This window comes from Pteropus alecto, unplaced genomic scaffold (assembly GCF_000325575.1).
Source record: "Pteropus alecto unplaced genomic scaffold, ASM32557v1 scaffold259, whole genome shotgun sequence".
NCBI lineage: Eukaryota > Metazoa > Chordata > Mammalia > Chiroptera > Pteropodidae > Pteropus > Pteropus alecto.
The window spans coordinates 77,416-92,612 of NW_006442492.1; the positions used below are offsets into that span (position 1 = coordinate 77,416).

The following is a 15,197-nucleotide window of genomic DNA, read 5'->3' on the forward strand; positions in this document are numbered from 1 at the left end:
GTTTGCTTTTGTATACGTTGGCTTCAGAGTGTGCTTTCCTGAGTTTTCCTAGTAAGGCGGGGACCGCGGCTCTCAGAGGAGCAGTGGCACACCCGTGGTGATGAGATTCTATCTCTGGCTCTTTCCTCTGGCTAGTCTGGCTTGCCACGCAAAACCACAGCACCCTGGTGACTGAGACAACCGTCGTCCCCTTCCTTCCGGTCAATCCCGAGTATTCATCGACACGGAACCAGGCAAGTGGCTGAGTCTAAAAAGTAACTAGTAGTGGTATTTTGAGAATAGCTGATATTTTGGTATTTTATTTTCCCAGAACATATCTTTTACATTTTTTGATTGATTGAAATGTTAATATCCTTTATAGATACCCACAAAGCTCAGAAATTGATAAGAAAAGCAGTAGATGTGAATAGATGACTGGGCAAAAACATAAAACAATTCACAGAGGAAGTATAAATAGCTTTCAAATGTGAAGAAATGTTTAACCTCTTAGTAATCAAAGAAAGCAACCTAAAGGCATTAATGAAAGTTTCATCAATCAAATTAATAAAGTATGTAGTAAAGGATACTCTAAGCTGGTAAGGATGTGGCAAGACGGGCTCTCCTATGCTGCAGATAAGAGTTTAAATTGCTGCAGATTTCAGAAGAGCAATTCGTTAACTGGTTTCAGAAGGCTCAAAATTAAGCGTAGCTTTCACATGGGAATTATTTGGGATTATGTTCTAGTAAAATAAAAATGCTGAGATTCATGCACAGTGATTTTTATCAAAGCTCTGTGTATAATAATAGAGCATTAAAAACAGCCTAAGCATCCATCAAGAGTAGAAAAGGTGAGTAAATTAGGAAGATCTTTTAATTTTTATTGATTAATAGTTATATATAATGATGGAGTCCCAGCATCTAGAATATAACTTTGTTTATCTTGGAATTTTAAAATTTCCATCCAAATTAATTTTTCATTACTAAGTCTGCTTCAAAACTGAATTGATGTTAGGAAAAAAATCATTAAGTGGAACCATTTTGTTTCTGCTCCCAAAAATAAATATGCATTGTGAGAACTTAAATGTTATATTGTTCTCTTATGTAAATGGTTTTAAACCGTTTGCAAGGAAAGTGGTAATGTTTAATTTAGTTATAGCTATGATTGCTAATATCTTAATCATGCTGAAAGTTCTTTGCTAAAGCCTAACAATAGTACGACTAGTTTTATGTGAATATTTATGTATGTGTTTTTAAATTTGGAAATATTTCCAATTATGTTCTTGCCCTCAGGGCAGACAGAAATTAGCTCGGTTTAATGCCCATGAATTTGCCACGCTGGTTATCGACATTCTCAGTGATGCCAAGAGGAGACAGCAGGGCAGTCCTCTCTCTAGTTCAAAAGGTAACTGTTTCGGACCTCTAAATGTTTCTTTGGCCTTAATAAACTTTACACAAGTGTTAGATTTAAAGTTATAAAATTAAAGCAGTCATCAATACAACAGCTTAGATAAAGCCCTGTAAGTTTTACCAGTAATATATTGTGACAAAAAGTTTGTGCTCTTTGAGCACTGGTAAATTGTAAATATTTCAGTGTTATTGACTGCTATTCAGATTTATATATGATTTTTTTCTTCTTGGGTCATCTATCTTCCCTATAAAATTGGCATTCTGAAAAGAACCCAAAAGTCTGACTTAGATTTTATTAAAGTACATAAGAAAATAAACCCTCTTGAATGAAATTAGTTGCTTACCTACAAACATGCGTTCTAAATATTAACGTCTATAAACTTTATATGTCTACAGTGAGAGTTATTGTGGTTTAGAATTGTAAAGAGAGCACCAAGTGCCTATTTCTGAGATGCCCTGTTGAGTCTAAATCAATAGGTCAGGGGCCTGTTTCCATGCTTAAGAACACACTTCCTCCCCAGCCCCAATACTATATTCTTACTGGTTCTTTTTTTCTTTTTTTTTTTTTTTTAATTAAGAATACATTTTTTATTATAAAGCTTTTAAACCATAAAATTAAGTTTTTGGTCAATGTCACATTTGTCAAAGACAGTAAAGAATCATTAACTGACAACAATTTGTTGTTCTTGATTTTACTGGTTCAACCAGAAATAAATAAGTTCTAGAAAAGTCTATAAAATTTTGGTGAAGGTGCAATGATGAGAGTCTTTTCATAAATTTGGAATCTCAAAGTACACATACTCTTTGATTTGGTGGTTCCATTTCTAGGCATTGAGGAGAAATAATCAGAGGTGGTTTACTACATATATATATATATGTATAACACTGAAAACATTAGAAAATGATAATAGAGCAATGCTTAGTCACATATTTGAATAGTACACAGACTTTCAGAGAATATGTAATGACACAGTATAAAGTAATTTTTTTAATATACTACTAGTTTTGTAAGGAAAACATTTATATACATACATATGTACAAGTGACTATACCACATGAAGTATAAATATACAATCAGTCCTCATTCACCCATCCCATATTTGCAAATTTACCTACTCATTAAAATGTATTTGTAACCCCAAAATCAGTCCTCGCAGCACTTTCATGGTAATTTATGGAAAATTTGAGTCACCTAAAACACATACCCGGTTGAGACTGAACAAGACAAAACTCTGCCTTTTGTTTTAACTCTTGTATTGTAAACAGTGTCCTTTTTGATGTCTATTTAGTGCCACATTTTCCACATATGTGTGCTTTTTGTTAGTGATTTTACTGTTTAAAATGACCCCCAAGTATAGTGCTGAAATGCTATCTAGGGTTGCTAAGAACAAGAAGGCTGCGACGTGCCTTATGGAGAAGATACATGTGTTAGATAGGCATGAGTTACAGTGCTATTGGCCTTGAGTTGGCTATTAATGAATCAACTATATATATATGTATAAAAGGATCTCTGAACAGAAACACATAAAACAAGGTTATACATTGATCATTTGACCAAAATATTGGGACCTGAGGCTCGCAGGAACCTAAACCTGTGCTTCCACTCAGAACATGGTTTAATATTTGCTAATTCAGCCTTCACAGTAACTTTATAGACCATAACTACTGAAAATAATGAGTATATGTATATGCTTAGGAAAAAGACTGGAAGGAAATAGAAAAACATATACTAACGGCTATGAATGATTATCATTAATTTCACAGTTTCTATATTGAATCTTTATAATCAAATACATGTCCTTTAAATACTAATTTTAAAGATTAAAATCTCTTTTAAGTATCCCATATTTATCCCATATAGTATCCATCAAAATATCCAGAAACAATATTGAAGGCCAGAGGGTAGCTTATGTGGCCTAAAATTAATTGGAGAGACTTGGATAATTTGCGAAATCTTTTATTCAAAATATGTTAAAGCCTATAGAATCACCCCTGCTCCCCTGTGGACCATACCTTCCTGATATGCGTGCGTGCATGCGTGCGTGCATGCGTCCACTAGGGGTCATTTCTCCCTCCTCCTCCTCGTCTCCCTCCCCCTTCCCTCCCCTTCTCCCCTCTCTTTCACTGGCATTCAGCTGAGTAAATACCAAAATGCCTGTTCTTTGAATACCTAGTTTCTAAGCTAAACTTTAATAATTTCCTTTCTATTTTGATTTGATATTACCACGTAAACAAGTTACAGTTATAATTGACTCATAGTTGATCTTGTATTAATATAGATTTAACTTTAGGATTTGGAGCTACACACTATCTCACTGAATGATTAGAAACTTGAGAACCTATCTCCTTAACCTGAGAAGTTATTTCCTAAACCATCTAATTAATTTGCCCACATTTAGTGAGTAGCTCAGAGGGATGCTTAAAACTCTATGCAGTTTATAGTAGGCTAGTTGATTTATAACTTGCAGTGTTATCTCTATATTAGTGTGAATATAACATTGTTATTTCTGTCATTTTCTTTTCATCTTTTAAGTTACTAAACCCAAAAATCCTCCCAACAGTTTTTTTTGGGGAAAGGAGAGTTTATTTAAGCCCTAAGTAAAGTTATTTGCTTCTATTGATAGACAATGTGGAGCTCATACTGAAAACAATCAATAACCAGCACACTATTGAGAGTCAAGACAATGATCAGCCGGACTATGACAGCGTGGCATCAGACGAAGACACAGATCTGGAAGCCACTGCAAGCAAGGCAAACAGACAGAAGGTGAGGTCACACACAGAAAGGGAGATTATGTTTCTTTTAAAAATCTTTCCTCCTGCAAAACTACCTTAATTATAAATCACTTGAGGACTAGCCCTGTGAAAAGTGCAAGTTGAGTTTACTACAAGCTTGGACCAAGCAAAGGTTAAACAAAGTAAATAGTTTTAAAAGGAGGTCCTTTGTCCCTGAGTCAGTCAGTTGCTGAATCACAGCCCTGCTGCAATTGTGACTTCAAAAAACTTGCAAGGAAGGAATGGTTTCTTTTATTCTTTCAGCAAATGTTTACTGAGTGACTTCTCTGGATGATATTCTCCTGAATGAGGTCTAGTCCCTTCCCCATGAGGCTGTCACTGCCTAATAGAGATATCTGCTATAAAAGGTACACAGTGACATGTGTCATAAGAAGCACAAACAGCAGAGGGGTGAGAGTGCAAAGAGATAATTTGTTTCTAAGGAGGAATATGTGGAGGCTTTGTAAATGAGATATCTTAAAGGATACATGGGTTTCTTAAAGGATACATGGGTTTGGGCATGTGGAGAGGCAGGGAAGGGTGGTCTGGGCAAAGGGAAGGTGAATCAGGGGTGTTTGGGGGAAAACCTGGTCCTGTGTAGAGATAGCTTAAAAGGAACAGGACTCAAAGCTGCATCAGAGGATGGGTCACACCATAGAGGAACATGACTCCAGACTGAAGAGTGTGGACCTCGGCAGGCAATGCAGAGCCCAGGAGGCTTTTAGACAGGGCAGGAGGGGATGGTCAGCCATTCTGGGTCAATATAGGAAGGAAATCCAGTTAGGGGACTGCTGAAGAGCCAACCCAGGCCACTTAAGGGCTTGAACTGAGAGGTCCAGATAGGAGAGAGGTGACCGTAGCAGAATGTAAGCCTGAGGAGAGGGCAGAAGGGGTCTGGCTGGACCGCCCAGTGCTGAATTTCCAGGACTTTGGCCTAGACCCAGCCCACAGAGGGGCTCAGCAAACATTTGAGAATAGATGAACAGGAAGATAGAATAGACAGGCTCTGGCAATAAGTTGGATGTTTCAAGTGGGGAGATAGATGTGTCCAGAGATTTCCAGCTCACATGACTAGGGAAATAATGGTGGCATTTGCAGATGAAGGGAATGCGGAGGGGATGGCAAGAGCCACTTGTCTGAAACGACCCTGCCCAGTCTACCCAGAAGCACCAGGTTCACTGGGTAAAAGCGAAAGTCATGACAGGACCCTATATTGATGGGGTTGTCTGTGGACTGACAGGCCGCTGCCGCCTCTTCTCCACCTTGCACACCCGCTCCCTCTAGCTGAGCTCTGCCGCTGGCTGGAACATTCTTCCTCTAGAAAGCCATTTGACTAATGTCCTCACCTCCTTTAGGCTGTTGCTCACATCTCATCTACCAAAAGGCTTACCCCATCTGTCTAATTAAAATGTACTCACCTTCAGTGTTACTTCAGCTCCCCAGCCCCTTATCCTGCTCCATTTTCTCTATTTCTCACAGTACTTATCACTTTCTCTCATACCATATAGTTATTTTTGCTTTTTCCCTCCCTCATTGTTGGATATAAATGCCATGGAACAGAAGTAGTTGTCTCTTTTCTTGTATATCCCAAGCCCCTATAACACTGCCTGATGCACAGTAAAAATCTGTTGGAATGAATGACTTAATGAAAATAATGAATAAAAAGGAAAAATGAATGACAAGGGAAAGGCAGACAAGACAAATGCACTTAGAGAGTCAGTGTCAGAGTAGATAGCCCCACTGCCTATTCTGTTAGAAGACATTGACTTTAAAATTTTTCAAATACTATAGTAAGCCCACCTTTATGTTTTATTTTTGCATTATCCTCAGAAGCCTTGATTTGGTTTGATTAACTTTGAAATCCATCTGGCATGGTCAGAATTGAAATTCTGTAGCTGTTAGTTTTGAATGTTATCATCGTCTCAGATTGTGAACATTTTCCCCAATTTATTTTTAGAGCCTAGATTCAGATTTATCAGATGGACCAGTCACTGTGCAGGAATTTATGGAGGTCAAAAACGCCCTAGTGGCTTCTGAGGCCAAGATACAACAGCTAATGAAGGTGAATAACAACTTGAGTGACGAGCTGAGAATTATGCAGAAAAAGGTAACATGTTAATAAATGCCAGGATGATTGACTCTTTAACCCCCATAGTATAAGGAAGAATCCCAGGTCAGAGGGAAGAAAAAAGTTATTGTAACAGACTTAAAAATCTTTGGGCCAAGCTGTCTTTTTGGAAGCAATATGTACTTGGATATTTCAGATGAAGTAGCTTTCATTAGAAATAAATCCAGAGAAAGCTTCCCAAGTAAAAGCAACCTAGTGTTTGTACCAGTCGTAGTGACACTTGCACTGTTCTGTGCTTCCTGGGATCCTGGGTGCCATTCCATGAATGTGATTCTTCCTATTGCACGTTCTAAAGAATAATCACACCATGAAGACACACAGCAAATGAAAGCCCTGGACAGATGTATGTTTATCAGCATTTACATAGACAAACCCTGCCCCATGCCCTGCAAGGGGTGCTCTCCCTATTCATTCTTATAAGTTGTTACTCACCCATGCCCTGGCAACCCTGTCCCACGTCCCTGCTTTATTTTTCACCGGTACTTAACCACTAATTTATGATATCCTCAGAGCCTGGAACAGCCACAGAGCAGGTTCTCAATAATATTAGAAAACATTTTGTTTGCAGTAGGCAGGTTTATACACTGGTAAGAAACAATCCCATTTGCTCAGCATTTTCTCATTCACTGCGTTTTGAGAGTGCCAGAAATATATAAATATATTAATCCCTGAAAGGAATGTGGCTAACAGTAGCACAGATTTTGCCTCAGATGGGGGGTTATATATGTAATTCTTTATGAGACTGCTAAGAAAAGGAAGTTGAAAAATTCTAAATTCTGCCTAGGACTTTGTGGGTACTGTTCTCATCATTCTCTACAGAATGAGAACTTGTAACTGGGCCCTTTTCAATGGTACTTCCTAAAGGAAGCCCACAGAACTAAAAAGAGGTCTGTACCCCTCTACTTGTCAGGGAAGTACACTGCAGTGCACCCTGGCCTGGGGCTTGGTCTAGGATTCTTTTGGTGTTGAGTTCTAGATCATTTTTTGAGACCTTTGAGATAAATGGCTCCACCATTTATCCAATTTTAATCAAACACTTGTTCTGTGCTGCGCTGGCCCTGTCTAGGGCTGTTGTGCTGCTGTGAACAAAACAGACCAAAAGCCCTTTTACCATAACATACAGGGCTTACACTTCCTCTGTCTTTTTTGAAATTTCGATTTGACCCATTAGTTGAACTAATAATTTTGTTGAGGTGCCTTTTTCTGAAACATGCTGACTTTGCCACTGTAAATCAACTTGCTAAGCATCACCTTTTTTATTCTATAATGCTCCTTTTAGTACTTGTAGAAATGGTCAGAAATAATCTATCTCTGAAAGCAAATGTCTCGAGGTTCTTTAAGAAATGCAGAGTGAAATTATTTGCCATTGCTCATAGATTATCTCCTCAATTCTTAGAAATGTTTTTAAATTCAGAAACTATCAAATTATCTATAACTTTTCATTTCTCATTATACTCCTTCCAAACAAAAAAGTGTGTTTAATTCTTATTAAGAAAAGCATCTCAAATTTACATGAGGACATCTCCCTAAATGTAGAATACTAAAATTTTTAAAAATAGAGACCAGGAACTTGTGCTCATCAAAACACATGCAAGCAGAATCCAGGCTGGATACTTCAGAGGCATGAAAAGCATTAAGATAAAGTTTCAGATTTCAAGGCCTTGTCTAAAACTCCCAAGAGAAGGTTTTTACATAGACAGACACCCTGGTCTTTCATTGACAGGCATGTGTTAGTCATGCTCCTTACTCTATGGACCTTGACCATTTCACTTTAGGATATGGGTTCCCTAATACATAGTTTCTACAGGCACCTTACGCCCATCTGTATCCTGGAACATAGGAATTTGTCACTTTGCAGCTGTTTCTTCTTTGGAGAGGGAGTTGCAGATATAAGTTATACTCTGAAAGCCTTTGTGGTATAGAAGCAATCTATCATTCCTTAGTGGATCGCTCTTTGAGAAAACAGATTGAGGATGTTTCTGTGGCAGAGGTGGTAAGTCAGGCTTTCACAAAAGTTGGGCACTATTAATATAAAGTATGTGAAATATGCTTATTTAGCAAAGATGTATTGATTTTATTTCAAAGTATATATATATATATATGTAGTTGACAAAGTAGTGTGATTTGTATCTGCTCTTTCACATTTTAACAGTTACTTGGAAAAGATGCTAATTAATGAAGAGGAGCAGCCACTATTGGTGTATTTTTCACAGATCAGTGCTTCCTAACTAAAAATTGAAAGTAACTTCTAACACTGGAAACACAATGAGTTTTCCATTGAAAATGTAATGATCTTCTGGTGCAAGTACAGTTGCTTGTGGACTTAAGCCTTGGCCCTGGTGGGGAATTTGGTCAGATTTTACCATCTCTGTCAAAGAGTAGACAGCTGAACTCACACCACACCCAGCTCATAAAGTGTCATGGAAGATGAAGGAGCACCAGAGGGAAAGGACACTGTGCAGACTGGACTCAGTTAATTGTGATAAAATGCCAGACGCCAAAGAGTAACACGATTCCTTGCTGATCCCTTAACTCTAATTCATCAAACACCATGAAACAGCCTGCATGTGAGGAATGCAAAGAGCATTCAGGGTCTCCAAGTGACAGCGTCTAACTAAAATGGGGTGTTGCCAGGTAGATTAGAGTTTTAAAGCTCACACCATCATGGTCGCAATTTTGGGTGACAAAGCCAAAGGAGAGAGAGGCCACATATTCCGACCCTGGCTGAAAGCTGATCCATCACCAGAGGAAGTGAGCGTGCTACGTGGAGCATTCAAATGAAGATGTTAACATAGTTCAGTAGATCTCCAGTTTTCTTCATGATGTGTTAATATAGCAAACATACCGTGATTCAGTTCCCTCTATTTTTAAAAAAGTGCTAACTTATTTGGAACATCAAGAGTATTATGTAATAAAAACCTGTTGATCATAATTTTTCTTGTTGACTTTTTGGGAAGCAGTAGCTGATCAGATTTTTCATAAATTGAACTTCACTGCCTTTCTTGCTTTGCAGCAATTCCAGTTATCTTTGTGCTGCTTCCATGGTGTCTGCTGGCATTTTTGGCATTTGCAAATTGCTCAGGGCTCCTTTGAAAAGCAAGTTACCTAAGTGATGTCTTAATGATCTCAAGCTCTTGCTAGAAACAGCCTTAGAATAATCCAGAGTCCAGCTTACCTGCAAACATTTCCCAGGCCCACCATGACCAGTCTTTAAGTGATTAGATGTTTCATTTTTAGAAAGTCCAAACTGCAACATTTCCATATTCAGAAATTAAGCTAGTTAATATACTTAAGTGATGAAGTGTGTTGATTGTGTTTCATTCATTCTAGAAAAAAAGAGTTATCATTGATAGTTGCCTTTTACTTTCAACCCAGCTAGCTGTTATTGTTCTTGTTGTTTAAAGCTGGTAGTTATATGCATTTATTTGGTGTTTGCTTTTTCTGCTTGCTGTAGAAAAACACAGTCCCACTGCCAAACATTTCTTTCAGCTTCAAACACTCCAGAGTGAAAATTCGAACCTCAGGAAACAGGCCACAACCAATATATATCAGGTGCAAACTGGTTCTGAGTACACAGATACTTCCAACCACTCTTCCTTAAAGCGACGTCCATCTGCCCGGGGCAGTAGGCCCATGTCCATGTATGAGACGGGATCAGGTCAGAAACCATATCTCCCAATGGGAGAAGTGAACCACCCTGAAGAGAGCAGGACAAGACTCCAGCCTTTCCCTGCACACGTAAGTAACATCACTGGCGCTTCCACTGTTCACTCTATTCAGCCTGACTCTTACATTCCCTCTTCTGAACCTGCATATCCCCACATCTCTGCTTTGCCAATTGTGTACAAGAGTCGTCCTTGTGTTTGCTGTATTAACATGTTAGCAGATGCTTGCGACATTCCCACAAGCACATAGGGCCATTGGCCACAAGTTTTCCAACAAGGCTGGGGATTCTGGCTGTTGTTCAGCTTTTCTCCCCTTTTTCCTCCACTGTATCCATAATATCTTTCCCAGCCAGCCACCAGTATTGGAACTGTTCTTTATAAGAAACTTCCTCCCCCACTTCCAAAACCAAAAACGGATTGTAAAGGTCACCTGCAGAAGTCAGTGCCATCTTCTTCAAGGTAGACAGGTACGTGCCCTGTTATGAACTGGAGGGAGCCCTTAGAATTCAGGGTGCCTTCCCTGCTTCTAGTTGGACAGGTGTCATCTATGGCCTGGGCGCACAGGATTCTAGGAGCTTCCAGGCCTCCTCAGCCTCTGCACTTGTGGTCAGCATGCCTGCTTAGCTTCTGCATCCTCCTCCTCCCATTCTTGGAGAAAGAATTGCTGTGTCATTTCATAAGAATGAGGTGTGAAAACTTTACCTCAGTTTTATAAGTGTCATATTCCAAAGATTGTATTGTGTAACAGGCTGCTAACAATCTTATTTTATAATGGGATAAGTATTGTGTTGTGAGGTTTTCAAATGTCATGTTTCTTTTGGATTCATTTATTTTTAAAACCTGTTTTGACAAAATATTACAGACATTTTGAACTTCTGTGATATTTTTCAGAGTAATATTCATCTTTTTGAATGTCAGTTATTTTTTTCAGTCAAATTTTGTAGGATTTCCAAAAAATTCTCAGAGTAAATGTAAAGGATATGGTCTAGTAAATTAAACCCTGGTTTAATTTTGTCAAGCTTTAGTGTGGTGAAATTATAGTGTTGTTATATTATAATTGAGAGTCCATTACTTCAGCTTTTAAGTTGGTTGAGCTAAACATTCTAAAGTAATTGATTTGATGCATTCGGTGTAATGAGAATGTTATTGAACTAAGTTAAGAATATTTTCGTATGTTATTGAACTAAGTTAAGAATATTTTCGTATAACCGAAAACAGTGTAGGAAAAGCAACTTTTTAAAATTTTCGCAGTGTACTTTTTCATTTTAGAAACATTTAGAATATAAGAATCATGTCATTGCAAAAGTTCTGTATCTATACTACAAAGATTGGTAATGTATACCAACTTTTAATCATTCATATAGTTTCTCATTTCATATTATCTGTCCTAATTAAAAAACAAATATTTGCTTAAGGGTATTTTAAAAAACTATTGGTGAATTTGACGCATTATGCAAGGCATTATATTTTCTGTTATAGAAAAATAGCCATTGATTCCGAGTAATTTCTGAGAGGCATTTCACTAAGGGGTTACACATCTCTGGGCATCTGTCATCGGCTAGCATGGCAGTCAGCCCACCTGTCACAGAAGTTTCAGCACTAATCTCACATAGTAGCTTTTTAGGATTCTTTTACTGAGAAATCTGGGCTGAAGTCAGGGTAGGTGGTAGGTAGGGTTTTTGTTCATTTGTATTTTTCCGAGTGTGTTTCTTTTTCACCTTCCAGATCGGGAGGAGTGCGCTTGTGACCTCCTCTTCATCTCTGCCTTCCTTCCCCTCTACACTTTCCTGGTCGAGGGATGAAAGCACCCGAAGGGTTAAGTACACTCTGAATGGTCTGCTCTATGGAGGAGGGGCAGTGCTCCTGGGCGCTTTGTGCTTCTGGCCCTCCTGTCCTCTGTCATGCATGAGACAGCACTTCCCTCCTGGTGTCTCACAGCACAGCAGCGTGCACAGACACAGACACACACACACATGCACGCATGCCTGTAGGAGGCAGCCTGCCTTTTGTCTAACTCCACATTGCCCAGTTTCAATTACTATTTAACGAAATTTTCAATTCACCCTATAACATTTATTCTGAGCATACTGTCTTTTTAAATAATCAGAAAATTAGCTGGCTGCTGGTTAAATATTGTAATTGGGCGAATCTGTCAAATTTGTTTAGAGCTTTAGTTATCAAATTAAAACTAGTATGTTTGGACTAACTAAAACACTAGGACGTCATGCTTTTTTTAAAACCTCTTGACATATTTTATGTCAGCACCATATTCGACAAACCAAGGTTTTGCAGTCCCTGCATCTTACGTCAGCATTACAACACAAAGCAGCATTGGAGGTGTAGGCAGCCATTAATATGAAGCTATTCACTTTATTGGTCAAGTCCAGCTTTCTGATGTATAACTTACATTCCCAGTAACAGTACATGATTCAGGTATGCTTCTTTAAGAGTAGCCAGGCAACAAGTATTTATTAAGCACCTCCTCCATACCCAGCCTTTTGGTAAGTCAGTGAAAGAGTCTTAGGGACTTAGATGACATCCCTGTTCCCAAAGGCACTGTCAGTTTAAAAAATACTTTCTTGCATGAAGAGTACATGACAGCAAGCTGGGGAAGTCGTGGAAAGTTTGAAGAACTGCATTCAGGTCTTGGCTCACTCTTTTTTTTTTAAACCAAAGGGGAATGCAACTAAGGCGAGAGGAGAGAAAGTACCTTCAGAGACAAGTGGGATTTGCACTTGGCCTTTGTCCATTCTTCTACATCAGTAGGAACAATGGAGAATAGTTCTCTCCCACTGCCAGTCCCATAAGTCTCATCAAGTCCCTTTGGGTGTTCTTTTCTGCACTTTTGAAGTAGTCTATTAAAAAGAATTCTTGGTATATGATAGTTAATCTTCTGAGCAGTCCTGAAATGGAACTGCAGTGTTTTTATTACAACATTTTAGTTAAACTAAGGGACAGTTAATAGAAATGAAATACCTCATTTGAAATTTCGTTAAGAGTCAAGTAAACTTCTTTTGTCCACTGAAATTTCTTAAAAAAATTTTTTTTTGTTACTTTTGAGAATCATTGCAAGGACTGCTTGCTGATAAGAGTTTATACAAGATTAGCAATTAAGTCATTTAAATTGATAATCTTGATTGTTCCTGACAACTTCTTATGAGTTTAGATTTTTATGGAAAACTGCAACTCTATTAAGTAAACTGAACCAGCACCAGCTATATGGTAACTTTTCTATTAACAGCTTTGAGAGAGCAGCACTTTTAACTAATAGATCTTAGCTCTGCATGTTTACAGTAATTTTCACAAAATTAAATGCTGGCTAATTTGAAATCCTGTACATATATTTTGTTCAATGATGAAGGACTTAATGTGTAAGTAACTGATTTCCTGGGTGGTTACTGCTATACATTGTTTTCACTACTTGAGAAACATTTCCTGAGTACTTTTATTAGATATATGAGTTATTACTCGTCTAAAATTTTAAATGAAACTTGGTACTTTTGATCATTGTCAGGTAATACATTTGATTTGTAAGTATCAAATTTACATTAAAGAGGGCAAAATGATCTATTATAAAAATGTGAGATTTCCTGGGCTAATTCTGTTTTCTAGATTTTTCCACTAGAGCAGCTCTGGATGAATTTTCCAGAATAATTATTTAAATGCAAGTTTTTTATATTACATTTATGTATATGTATGTGTGTATGTACACATACATATGCACTCATCCATATGTGTGTGCATGTATATATAAAAACTAAAGGAAAAGAAATTTAAAGATTAGTCATACATTCCCTGCGAAAGGTAAGGTGGATTTTTGTTTTGAGGGCTTTTGGGGATCACCTCTGGAAGAGCCTGGTTTCACTGTTCCCTATACTGGATACGGTGCCTGCCTTTGGTCTTCCATCTAGACTTCCAGTTGCCAGTATCTCATTGATTGATTCATAAAGCCAGATCAAAATAAGGCAGCAAGTGAAGAATAACTGCTTGCTGGTAAGAGATATAAACAAAGGGATCTTACAAGTTGTAGATTTTACAGAACTTAGCTTTACAGACTCTCCATATGGCTCCAAGCTAACACTTTTAATCATTTGCCAGATCAACTTGTATGGGTAAAGTTCGTATTGAATTTAGGAGCCCAGTGCAAGTGTTTTATGTTCAAGTAGCTAGGACCAAATAGATCATTTGGGAGGAATGCGAAAGACCTCAGCAGACAGAGAAAGAGAGCATTTGCCCTGGGAGAGGAAAGAAAAAGGCCATGGGGCTATATAAGCAAAATGTGATGTGAATAAGTAGTCTTTCCCCGCCTGAGGGCTGGCTGCCTTGCCTATCTGGGTAGGTCCTTCAGAGAGCCAGGCAGCATTATCAGTAAGGAGCAAATATTAGATTTTAGGTAGACTTTCTTAAACTGACATACTTTAAAGTAGCCACTCTTTTGGATGAACTGTAGGTCCCCATATGTTTAAAAGGGCTCTTAATTTACAGTTGGCCTTTGAACAACACAGGGGTCAGGGGCACCAACCGCCTCTGCTTTCGAAAGTATGCTTATAACTTAAAGTGAGCACTTCATGTATGCAGATATCCAACTACAGGTTGACCCTCAAATAATGTGGGTGTGAACTGCATGGGGTCAGTTGAACTGTGCAGGTCCGTTGAAAACAATTTGCATGTAAATGGATCCGTGCAGTTCCCACCTACGTTATTCAAGGATCAGCTATACACCTATATCTTTAGCAACATTTTATTGTAGCATCAATAAAATTCCTTAGTCACATGTTGGATTATCTTGTATTAAATTCAAGGCACAGAGCTGGCAATAGTTTATATTTGTATTTTGCAAGGCATTCGGTTTAGGTTTTAAATCAGCTTTCACTGATTTCTGTTCTAGATAAAGAAATTCTCAAAAAGTATGAATAAAACAAATACTGAGGCAAAATTATTTTTATTAAACATTCCAGAACTAACATAACCCCCGTCAAAGGAATGTGGTTCTCTTCAAATTTTGTCACCCTGGGAGGCCCTGTACTTAGCAGTGCTGCCATTTGCTCAGAATATTCTTAGGATTCCTCTTTTGAATCTGTCCCATCTTTCAATCTCCACAGTTGTACCAGATCTTTGTATTTTGAGGGTTAGATGTTTTGGGAAACAGATAAAAGCAGTTGGAAACCCAGTGTCACACTGGGTTAACCCATTTTGATTCACAAACAACATGTGGCAATAAATTAACAATACTGGTTTTTTGT

The 15,197-nt window shown here is 38.1% G+C and overlaps 1 protein-coding gene across 10 annotated transcripts in view; it reads left to right on the plus strand.

Annotated features, from left to right (window-relative positions):
- Positions 1 to 15,197, plus strand: part of GIT2 (GIT ArfGAP 2) — a 46,095-nt gene that overhangs the window by 21,736 nt on the left and 9,162 nt on the right. For 2 of the 10 annotated variants that reach the window (XM_006922137.3, XM_006922138.3), the window contains exons 11-16: positions 136 to 233; positions 1,270 to 1,381; positions 4,011 to 4,153; positions 6,119 to 6,268; positions 9,779 to 10,027; positions 11,680 to 11,769. In XM_006922137.3, coding sequence (XP_006922199.1) covers positions 136 to 233; positions 1,270 to 1,381; positions 4,011 to 4,153; positions 6,119 to 6,268; positions 9,779 to 10,027; positions 11,680 to 11,769 — 842 coding nt within the window. Of the gene's footprint in view, positions 1 to 135; positions 234 to 1,269; positions 1,382 to 4,010; positions 4,154 to 6,118; positions 6,269 to 8,441; positions 9,222 to 9,778; positions 10,028 to 10,303; positions 10,422 to 11,679; positions 11,770 to 15,197 lie in introns of those variants that run through there. The other 8 variants (XM_006922140.3, XM_006922141.3, XM_025040065.1 and 5 more) reach the window with 7 other exon arrangements.